The sequence below is a fragment of the Engraulis encrasicolus genome, chromosome 3 (assembly GCF_034702125.1).
Source record: "Engraulis encrasicolus isolate BLACKSEA-1 chromosome 3, IST_EnEncr_1.0, whole genome shotgun sequence".
Taxonomy (NCBI): domain Eukaryota; kingdom Metazoa; phylum Chordata; class Actinopteri; order Clupeiformes; family Engraulidae; genus Engraulis; species Engraulis encrasicolus.
Window position 1 is genome coordinate 42,481,144 of NC_085859.1, and position 12,313 is coordinate 42,493,456.

Sequence of the window (12,313 nt, forward strand, 5' to 3'; positions counted from 1 at the left end):
CAATCAAGACTGGCACCAAGTCTCTTTTTTTCTCTTGCTTTCTTTCTCTCTTTTTCCTCCTTCTTCCCCCCTCTCTTTCCACAAATAAAGAATTGTGTGCATGGGTGTAAGGATGGAAGGAGTGGTCTAGTGTGGAGTTGTGAGGCAGCATTTCCAATTGCGATGGTGAAACATGTCGTATATTAAATGGGCTGGGTGCTAAGGGTTGGATGTTAGGGGAAATAAACAAAACAACGCGTTTAATGAGGCTGTGCGAGGGAGAAGGGATGATGAGAGCAGCAGCTCCTGGCTTCAATCAGTGTCAGTAGAAGCAACTGAGGACAGTGTTGCCAGATTGGGCGGTTACCCGCCCAATTGGGTTACTTGGGATGGCCGTCTGCGGGTAAAACCAGGAAAAAATTGGCCATTTGGCCGTTTTTTCTGCAGTTTTGTGCCCATAGAGATCAATGCAATGTGTTGAAATTGGGTGGAATTTAGCACATTTTCATAACCTTTTGGGTGGGATTTGATCAGACACATCTGGCAACACTGGCTGAGGACACGAAAGGCATGAGGCATGCCGTATGGGGCGGCGGTGGCAACAAGACACATACAGCAATGGGCACAGAGACAAATCAATCTTAGTCCACCCATCCTTTCCTGAGGCCTCCAGCCTTGTCACGCAAGGCTCAACATCATTGATGACTTAAGCCTTTATTCAATATCTTGCAAAAAAATAATAATCAAAAGTCGCTCTCTCGTTTGCAATCAGCATGTTGAATGAATAAAGTTGTTCTGCGGTGGTTATTACATTATTATATTACACTTAGCTGATGCTTTGATCCAAATCGACTTACAGTTATTTACAGGGTATTGGCCATAGTCCCTGGAATAATGCTGGGTAAGGTACTTTGCTCTAGGGCACTTTAGCCAAGGATGGAGGTGTAGGGAGAGGTAAGGGTGGGATTCAAACCTGCAATCCTCTGAGCTTAAGAGCACCTCCCTTACCATTAGGCCACGGCTGCCCCCTGGTTGACAGCAGAGAAACTTATTTTTCTCCATAGAGGCGAGGCGACAGTGAAGCAAGAGACGAGAGGCCAAAGAAGAGGACGGGAGGATGAAGATAATTGACTAGCATTGGCCAAAGTAGTGCAGAGACAATTCGAACCATAACGACAACAGTTTGGTTCCACCCACAGCCCTCAGCCATATGTGCAGTGCAGATTCCAGACTAATATTTACCCGTTTTAGTCTAGCTTGCCAGGCATGGGGTAAGGGCCTCCAGCTACAGACCCTATGCCTGAGTAGAGAGAAGTATCAGATGAACAACTTACTGGTTGTTTTGTTATAATAGCGCCATGTTTACACAGACTTCCCGGCTGTTTTTTTTGTTTTTGTTTTTTAAGCCAACCTTTAGACTATGGGGTTCTCATCTGGCAAAGTCAAGCAGGGTTTCAGACTGCATTTCCACTTTAACTGGATTTACTTTTGTTGCCCTCTACCTGGCCAATGATGTCACCAACCGAGTAAATGTGTGTACGTTCCAAGAGGCATGGGCAGGGACAGAAGTATGGGGCACAGAGGCATGAGTATACGTACATAGAGGTATCTGGCAGAGGGGCATGGCTATGCATAGACGCTTGGGGCAGAGATGGCATTGGCATGGGCATGCTTTATGTCAGGGGTGCTCAACTGGCGGACCCAGGTCCGGATGCGGACCCAAACGCAATGTCATCCGGACCAAGACAAAGTCCATCTGTACTTAATATGTATAAATTGTACATGAGATTTCGCTGCCATGCGATCTATAGGTGTATTTCTGCGAAGCCAGTCTTATGACAAATAAAAGTATCATCACTATGACAACTCAGTGAGTGAGCAAGAGTCCAGTGCGGCCAGCGAGTGAGGCTATTTTCTGCATCGGTTCGTAGCGACTTTTTTGGACCCGGAAAACATACGAAATTTGGCGAGTGGACCTTTTCAGTTTCTAGTTGAGCACCCCTGCTTTATATAGTTAAAAGTGTGTAGCAAAGAGGTATGGGGCAGAGATGACATGGGCATTGACATCAGTATGGGGCAGAGATGGCATGGATATTGATGGATCAATGTCTGTCAACTAAACTAAACTGACAGTTATATGGGTGCTAATGTCTTGGAAAAGTAGAAATCCCCACGCGGACCACCTGAGCTCTGTTGCGGACCACACTTTGAGAATCACTAGGATAGATAGAAGTTTGGGTCAGAGATGGCATGGACACACACTGAGCAGTGAGACCTGGATACTGCAGCCGTATCCTTGTACGGCCCTGCTGATTCTATGCAGGCATGTAAACAAAGCCGAGCAGCCACCATTACAAACAGGGTCCATATGTGAATAGCGTGTGTGCGTGGAGAGAGAGAGAGAGAGAGAGAGAGAGAGAGAGAGAGAGAGAGAGAGAGAGAGAGAGAGAGAGAGAGAGAGAGAGAGAGAGAGAGAGAGAGAGAGAGAGAGAGAGAGAGAGAGAGAGAGAGAGAGAGAGAGAGAGGTTAATTTCTTTTGAAACGCTTCCCTCATATGTTTTCTGTTCTGTATGAGTGACATAGCCCTTTTGCCTTTGAGCAGGAAGTGAGATCTGGAGTGAAAGGAATTTTGCCGGGAAAGGCGATTCCCCAGGGCCTCACCTCGGAATGACTTCTAGTCACGGTGGACAACTTTCAAGCTGGCCATCTAGGCCAACAGTACTACCCACCCCCTCATCACAGACGCACGCACATACACACACACACAAGTTCCGTTCAGGGGTCAAATAAGTTGAGGAGCATTTGCAGATTCACAAACACATGCAAATGTTCATGGATGTTTGCAGTCCTGAGGTGGAAACCCTCTGCTAAGACAAACAAAGCCACGTTCAGATTCCTTCCACGAGCCCTGAGACTGAACGGAGCTTTGGGCTGGGTTGGGAGAAATATTTTCCACTTTCTTCTGAGGGCCCGTGTAGACTGGGTATATGAGCTATGTGGAAACCAACTCCCATCCTTTGGTACCAAGGCTCTAAATTAACACCTGCCAACCGGCCAAATGCTGGTGAAAATTCAGTTAGGCTGGTAGAAAAGACCAACTTACTGGCCACTTTGACCCATTAAGTGAGTGCATGTCTGACTAGTAAGATTAAGATTTACTAGCCATTTTGGCTGATGATGCAAAAAGTTAATTTAGAGTCCTGTTTGGTACCAATGGGCTGAACTCATCCACTTCATGACAACATTGCTATGAATTACCAAGAGTCTTAATTAACAGTTTAAGAGACTTGGGGAAATACCATTTTGGTAACAAGTAGGCCTATATTAAAGGTGAACTGTGTAGGATGGTGGCCAAAATAGGTAACTATGCAACTTATGCAATGCTGCTTATCGAAACTGCGTTGCCTATTGCTAAATTTGATCTTTTCATGAATGTTTACCAATAATAAACTAATATTTATTACTAGTATGACCCAAAGTACAGCCATTTTTGCAGCTAAAAATGTCTTTCTGGAAATTCAAAATGGCAGACATGGAGAAGATCCACCTTTTCATGTATGAAACATGCAATTTTTCCAGTCATAGTGAAGAATACTTAACATTTGATGTGGTGGTAGTGTAAGTATTCATGAAAAAGATAACATTTGCATGGGCAGCATGAATTCTGGAAAGAAACTGCGAAAAATATTACACAGTGCACCTTTAAAGAGACTTAATGATGACTGCTTTTCAGGACGGTGTGTTAGCATTTCATTTCAGCTCCAGGGGCATAAAGTATACCCCCGCAGCCGCCGCGAGGCAGAGGGGCCCATACGAGGAGGGGGGCCCACATGAGCCCTTGACTTGGAAGAAACAGCTCCCCCCAACGATAATAGGCTCTCTTTTTTCGTTCGGAGGCCCATTCTTGGTAGCTTGCAGGGGGGGCTGAAGTACTTGCGTTACGGCAATGTTCAGCTCTGCACATTTTGACATGCACTACCCAGGGCATAACCATCTGGATGATGCTGAGTCACACTTTCATCCCTTCCTTAGAGACAGAAAAGAGAGGAGAGTGGAGGACACAGAGAGAGAGAGAGAGAGAGAGAGAGAGAGACAGAGACAGAGAGAGACAGAGAGAGAGAGACAGAGAGAGAGAGAGAGAATAAGAAAGAAAGAGAGGGAAAGGCCGAGGAAGGAAAGAGAGGACGAAAGAGTAAGGGAGAGAGTGAAAGAAAGCGGAAGGAAAACGAGAGAAAGGAGAGAGAAGGCGCGAGTGAAAGAGATCGAGAAACAGAAAGAGAAGAGAAGGAATATAAACACTGCTTGACAGCCGAGAAGGTTTATGAGCTCTTGACAGCTGAGGCCGTCACCACGGCAGCAGGAGGTCTCTACGGCTACGGTGGGGCCAAGCACGGTGGACAGCAGGGTCACGCACAGGAAGTGGACATTTGGATTACTCAGCAACAGGGAGGCAGGGGGGAGAGGGGGGATAGTTGTTGTGGCAGAGGGGAAAAAAAGTAGTTTGGGGTCAGAAAGAATTGTGAGAGTAAAGTAGATATACTTTATTTTGGATTTCTTCATAGTAGTTTTTAAAACAAATGGGTAACAAACTTCATATATTAAGTGCAAAGAGTAGGTTAAAGCCTGCACTTCCAAACGTCTGACTTGGGAGCAGAGCAAACAAATATATAAAAAGAGAAGATAAATAAAAAGATGATAGAACAGATAAAAAGAAAAAAACAAATCTGCATCAACCGGGATTTTCTGCTGCCACTTATTCTATTTTTCTCTGACGGTTTGGGTAAAAATCCATCTGAAGAAGAACAAACATCTGAAGAAGCCTTTTTATCCGAAACGTCACAGAAACATAAAATAAGTGGGAACAGAAAATCCTGGTTGAAGCAGACATTTTGTTCTTTTTTATACTTCATTTAGTAGAAATTAGGGATCAATGAGGATTAGCAGGTACCACAATGAACACCAATGTAAAGCAATGTGATGAAATCAAGGTAATGAGAAATTAGTCCTGCTTCCCATAAAATGCAATGCAATGCAATGCTATCCCATTTCTGTTATGGAGGGGCCTCTCCTACGCTGGTGTTTATAACCATCTATACTGCCCATGTTGAGGACTGGCAGACAGAGAGATAAATAAAGCCAAGTCTTTTTTCAATTCCAGAAACACGATATGGAGGACTCTCACAGTGGTGACGTCTCAACTCTGTGTTTGTGTGCGTGCGCATTTTCTCAAACACTGAAATTATGGCTCCCCCTCCCTGGAGTTAAGTCAAGCCTTAACTCTTCCCTTCGCAACAGATACCTTTTCATTATCAGAAAAAGGAGAGCGTGCATCCGAGAATAGAATGGGAAATAGAGGGGCTTGGCAAAGGAGGTGCTTAGACACACACACACGCACGCACGCACGCACGCACGCACGAACACACACGTTTACAGGCCACACATGGGAACCCTTTCACCCCCAATCCATTCTCAGGAAGTATAGGGAGGGAAGACAAGGGGGGAGAAAGGGGTCAGTTGTCCCAGGCCCAGAGAGAGAGGGGGGTGGCCCAGAATTGAGTCCCCATTACACTGAATGTATTGAAGCAGGGGGAGGAGGGGGGTCTTTCATATGGTTCTTGTCTAGGGCCAAGCCAAAGCTGTCAGCAGCAGTGAGTATAGGCATCACCCTTTCTCATTTATGTAAAGGCATGACCATGAAACAAGAGAGGAGGAGGAAGAGAGAGGAGGAGGAAGAGTGAGGAGGAGGAGGAGGAAGAGGAAGAGAAACCCAACCATTTGAAACTCGCTGTAATTATAACGTGCAGGTTTATGATTCTCGTGGGTGGCACTGGCACAAGCACTGACAACACACATACTAACACACACAAACAAGACACACACACACACACACACAAACAAGACACACACACACACACAAACACACACACACACACACACACACACACACACACACACACACACACACACACACACAAACAAGCACAAACAAACAAGACACACACACCAAGACACACACACACACACACACACCAAGACACACACACACACACCAAGACACACACACACACACCAAGACACACACACACACACCAGGACACACACCAGGACACACACCAGGACACACACCAGGACACACACCCACACACACACACACACACCAAGACACACACACACACACACACACACGCACACACACACACACACACACACACACACACACACACCAAGACACACAGAAATATGCACTTTCTGATTGTTTTGTTTTTCTTGCTTCAAAAGAAAACAAGAGGAAACACCCAAAGCTTCTCCATCCGGACTGAGGACAAGGTGGCACCCACAAGCTAGCCGCGCTGGAATGTAGCCAGAAGACATTTTCCTAGATTCAGTTTCACCGCTCTGTGTGTGTGTGTGTGTGTGTGTGTGTGTGTGTGTGTGTGTGTGTGTGTGTGTGTGTGTGTGTGTGTGTGTGTGTGTGTGTGTGTGTGTGTGTGTGTGTGTGTGTGTGTGTGTGTGTGTGTGTGTGTGTGTGTGTGTGTGTGTGTGTGTGTGTTTAACTCCCCGTCTTTCTTTTCACTTGGCTGGGTTGACGCCACTCCCTGGTTTGCCTTCTGAATTACATTACTTATGAGATTAGAGAGAAGCCGTTGCGAATGACACAGAAGGACAATGTTACACATTCCGTGAAATCACACACGCACATGCGCACTCACACACACACACACAAACACACTGCATAGACTACTGGGTGGTGCAGTGCACACACACACACACACACCTGACTTTGACAGTTGACCTGAGGAGTAAGGTACCTGACCCCACATTGCTCCAGGAACTGTGTGATACTCGAAAAGCGGAATGTGGAAATGCCTCTGTGTAATAATAATTCTTAATGCATAGCGCAAAAGGCTTTTCCACCCGTTTTTTTCCAGTCCAGCGTCTGTTACCAACAAGGTGTACATCGTTTTGGAATAGACGTGTCTGCTAAGCGTAATAATGCAATGTTAGTCTATCCTTTTAATGTATGTTTGTACTGTCTACATGTGTTTTCACCTGTGAAGTTTTTTCCCTTTTTAATGATAGGTGCAATATAAGACCCATGTATTATTCTTCTAATTATTATTCTTAATATGTGGCTATGTGTGTTATGTTGTCTGACAGTGTCTGAGTGTGCATGTACGCATGGTGCTTCATGTCCTTGTGTAAATGTATTTGTGTGATATCTGTGGTGTCTCCATGCCTGGCTGTCTTGCATGCTTTACGTCTTCATTTTGGCTGTGACAAGTTATGATGGTGGTGAAAAACAAATTTCAGTTTGAGGACAATAAAGGCTATCCTAATATCTATCTAATGTAGTAATGAAACTAATGTAGTACACTGAGTGGTGGGGTAGTTTGGAGAGCAACATGAGCAAATGTGTGAATGAGATTGTGAGATGAGAATGTGTCTATTTTGTGTATTCAAGCCCTGATTTTCTTTTTGTATCGTCATTAAGACCCTCTCTAAAGTGAGATGTCCGCTCTCAAGGGCTTATCCTTGAAATAAAAAAAAAATAATAATAAATAAAAAATTATGTGCATTAGCATCACATACCTTCTTCAGTGACGGCAGGTCTAGCCTCGGTGGCCCCGGTCCCGAGCAGTAACAGCAGCAGCGTAAACAGTGGGAGCAGCTGAGACAGCCTCCCTAGCACTGACGACATCCTCCTCTTCCTCCTCGCACCACTGCTGACCATCCTCATCCTCACCAGTCACTCGTCCTCAAAGATGCCCCATACACGACGCACAGGTACAGGAGGCCATCTTGGCAGCAACTTTGGGGGCATCAACTGTGGACCATGTGCGTGTGTTGTAGTCTGCAGACCTGCACCAAAAACAGAGAGAGAGAGAGAGAGAGAGAGAGAGAGAGAGAGAGAGAGAGAGAGAGAGAGAGAGAGAGAGAGAGAGAGAGAGAGAGAGAGAGAGAGAGAGAGAGAGAGAGAGAGAGAGAGAGAGAGTGTGAGTAAGTAAGCCAAGTGAGGACAGAGGAGTGGAACATGCCCGGAGTGAAGTCTGTTTGCAGACCTACACACGCCGCATACAGACTGAGAGAAAAAAGATGGCAAGTAAAAGGGAGACAAGAAGACATGTCTGAAACAAAGTGTGCCTTTGCAGACCTACACCAAAATAAAGACAGAGAGAGAGAGGGAGGGAGAGAGATAGAGAGAGTCGTTTGTTCTTTTTTCCCCTTATCATTATTATTATTATTATTGTACGTCAGCTTTGGCAACACCTTTGACTTGAGTAATGCTACCCATGAATATGAATTTGATAGACAGAAAGAGTACAGTATCGTGACTCTGCGTATCACAATTTCTCGGTTCGATACAATATCGTTACAGCCCTAATATATATATAACTTGAAGAGAGAGAGAAAGAGAAAGAGAGTATTGAGTAGACCAAGATAAAGACATTGAGTAGACCGAGTGAGACATCGATGGTCAGTGTGCAAAGACAGATAGACACTCTCTCTGTCCACACCTGATGCAGACGCAGCGCCAGATGCAGATCTGTGCCAAAATAGACAGCGCGTAGGCTAAGTAAGGAAAACGGTAGCATAGACATGATGACAGGAATAAATTCAATGTCTGAAGGCCCATCCAAAAATACACAGACAGATACACAGCTGTCTGGTAAACCAAGCGAAGAAAGAGGGAGGCATACACTTCAAACACATTCAAATGTCTACAGGCCTACACAACAACACAGAGGGTGTAATGATTAGTGCACGAGCATGGACGGAGGACACATCTGTATTTTGACATCGGTCTGCTGTCACACAGTGCATTTGTCACAATGACCTAACAGACACAGAGACTGAGACTGAGACAGTGAGTAGGTGAGAGCAGTTAACACAACTCCTCCCTGCCTACTTGCGATGCAGGGAAATTGGCACCCTCCAGGCCTTGTGATTGTCTGGAAAGTGTTTTGGGAAAAAAAGGTCTGCCTGCACACTGCAGTCATATTCCAAAAATAAACTTCATTTAGTTTTTTTTTTAAATACAATGTTTTATCCCCTAGCCTAGCTCATCATGATTTCCACTGTCTGACACTATTGTCTGAGCCACACCTGCAAAAAATTACTTTGGATGAGTGCACAGTGCACACCCTCTCTCAAACGGAAAACAGTTTTTTGTCACATCTCAGCGGGGACACTAAAATTAGATTCTTAGCCTGGATAAGAACCCAATGGTGAGGTGCTGTGATGCAGTGTGCTAAGCCCCCCACATTTGGGCTTGCATGACTACGGGGACGCCGGTTCGAGTCATTTCCCAATCCCACCCCTTCTCTGTGTCCCACTCGCTTCTTGTCACCATCTAAAACTGTCCTACCAAAATAAAGGCATACAATCCACCCCCCCAAAAAATATATATATATATACATATATAAAAAAGAACCCAATGGTCATAAGACAGCTGCTGGACTCCTCACCGAAATAACATCACAGCAAAACTTGAGCTTTATTCGCCTCATGAAGGTCAGGTGTTGTTCGCTATTATTTTATTGCGACATTATTGAAGTATGCTCACAATAGTGGGGAAGACGAGTCTAACTAAATATCCAATCTTTAATGGCTGAGACACTGTCCTAGGTATGTGAGGAAAAAGTTCCTGCCTTTGCTATACGATTACCAGACATTCACGGCTTGTACTCTGACGACTTGGATTCAAGGCTCGCCATTTCATTTGTTGACATTTAGCTGAGCGATAAGAGCAACAACAAAAAAAACAGGATGTACGTTCTGAGGAGATAGCACTACAGAGGCCTATGTTTTGAAGCTCCAAAGAGAAGACTACAACTAAACTCTTACAGAGGCCTAATACTACTACTCTACAGAATGTCATAATGTGAAGATTAGAGGATAAATTACCACATCAGTTAGGGAGAAGTTTCAAATACTAAGTAAGTATTGTGATGGAAGTCGTGATCATTTTCTTTTCCAGTAACAGGAAATGTCATCATAATTGGGTTTTAGCAAATAGATAATGTGTTTAGATTGTGCTTAAGTCAAATATAGCGCTAGGACTACTAAATTTAAAAAAGGAAGAAGAAAAGCAGGTGGAGACAGGAGTGTGTGTGTGTGTGTGTGTGTGTGTGTGTGTGTGTGTGTCTGTGTCTGTGTCTGTGTCTGTGTCTGTGTCTGTGTCTGTGTCTGTGTCTGTGTCTGTGTCTGTGTCTGTGTCTGTGTCTGTGTCTGTGTCTGTGTCTGTGTGTGTGTGTGTGTGTGAGTTATCCATCCTGAACATGCTGTAGTGTAGTGTAGATGGTCTCCAATATCCTTTGCTGATCCTAAGCCCATTGATGATGTAATCAGAGATCTTCTCCATGCACGCGCACATGAACGCACACACACACACGCGCACACGCACACGCACACACACACACACAAAAAATATAGTTAACAACAGGGTCTTCTTCCACCAAAGCTTAATAAACAATCCGAACCTGAACAACCAAAATAACACAATTTGTCTGAGGAGCAGTGGTGGCCACACAATTTCTGAAGCCAGAAGTCATATGTATGGGCAATCAGAGAACGCACACACGGCAGCAGAGTTTAAGGGGAGAGTCAAACTAATGGTGAGAACAGTGAGAACAGAGCTTTGGGAAAACATTCCAGAATCTGCAATCGATTCAACAGAGAGTGGAGAGCGGAGAGCGGATGGAGAATGGATTATGAGAAGCCCTTAGTCACCCGTTAGTTTTGGTAGAGACGTTACACATTCCATCGGAGACAGTCACTCCGGTCCGCCGGCCAGCTGAGCCAAGCAAGTGTGTGTGTGTGTGTGAGTCTGTGTCTGTGTCTGTGTCTGTGTCTGTGTCTGTGTGTGTGTGTGTGTCTGTGTCTGTGTCTGTGTCTGTGTCTGTGTGTGTGTGTGTGTCTGTGTGTGTGTGTGTGTGTGTGTGTGTGTGTGTGTGTGTGTGTGTGTGTGAGAGAGAGTCAGAGTTTGGCAACAGTGGTGAAAGGAGGGGTGGTGGTGGTGAGAGGGTTGGCAGGCATGTTTGGGGTAAGTAAGGGCCGGGGTATGGCCTGCGCTGTGTGAGAGTCCAGTGTAGGCTATGTGGGCTTGGATGAGGGGAGTAAGGGTGTATGAGGGATTGGGCTCGATCGCGATGAAGCAGTGCTGCTTTTGCTAGGCAGCGCGCATGCGCACTTTGCCAGTTTGATGCATTCTGGTTGCATCAAACTGGCAAAGTGTGCATGCGCACTGCCTAGAAAAAGCAGCACTGCTTCATCACGAACGTGCCCATTGATTGGAGTATTGGGGTGGTGATGAGAGGGTTAACTTGGCAGACGTGTTTGGGGTGAGTAAGGGGGATGGCCTGGAGTCAGGGTAGCTTGGCTGAGGTGAGTACATGTGTGTATGGGGTAGGGATGTAATGCATCGATGTATCGGAAGTATCGGCCGGCGATTTAATCGAATCGCATCGTATCGTGGGGCATTCTTAAGAATCGAATCGCTGGCCCCTGTGCAATGCCCTAGCTCCATAACACAATAGTAGTGGAAAAGTAATTGGAAAAAATCGAATCGAACCGAATCACATCGTATCGTGGGGAATTCTTAAGTATCGAAAAAAAGTTGAATCCCTGATTTAAGAAATCGATACCGTATCGTATCGTCATGAAGACTGTGATTTACACCCCTATTATGGGGGATTGATTTGGGGGTGGAGGTGGGAGTTGGCTGATACATTAGGGTGACCAAGGGGGATGGCATGCGAGAGTGTTTTTTGTGTGACTGTGCTTTGTATTGTGTGGGCAGGGGGGTATCATTTGTAAAGTGAGTAAGGTGGAGGAGATTGATTGGGATGAGTAGTAAGTGGGGATATGAGTCAGGGGTGAGTAATATTGGGGGCTGAGAGTTTTTGATGTGGGCTGGTTGGAGACTAATAGCTGGGACTTTGGCAACGATTAAAATATAGAGGGAGCGGGGGCTTTCTGGAAACGATTGTGAGACATGGAAGGTTGGAGGATATTTGGGGGTGGGTATTCTGGGTAAATAAAATGGAAAGTAAGTTGTTGGAGCAGTGATGGGGTTTTGGGAGTGTAAAGGATGAGGTGGGGGTGGGGAACAGTTGTGTAATTTGGGGTGAGTAAAGATGGGAGGGGGCTAGCTGAGGGGTGATGTCCGAGGCTGTGATTCACCTCCATGGCACACAGACCTGCTCACTCCATCATGTGATGGCCTCACCTGCCAGATCCACTCAACACCTGGACACCAGGTATGTGTGTGTGTGTGTGTGTGTAAGCACCTCCTTTGCCAAGCCCCTCTATTTCCCATTCTATTCTCAGATGC

The 12,313-nt window shown here is 45.5% G+C and overlaps 1 protein-coding gene across 1 annotated transcript in view; it reads right to left on the reverse strand.

The window, feature by feature from the left end:
* fgfr1a (fibroblast growth factor receptor 1a) overlaps window positions 1-12,313 on the reverse strand; it is a 79,475-nt gene that overhangs the window by 55,351 nt on the left and 11,811 nt on the right. The window contains exon 2 of the mRNA XM_063195457.1: window positions 7,570-7,839. Coding sequence (XP_063051527.1) covers window positions 7,570-7,717 — 148 coding nt within the window. The 5' untranslated portion in view covers window positions 7,718-7,839. The remainder of the gene's footprint in view (window positions 1-7,569; window positions 7,840-12,313) is intronic.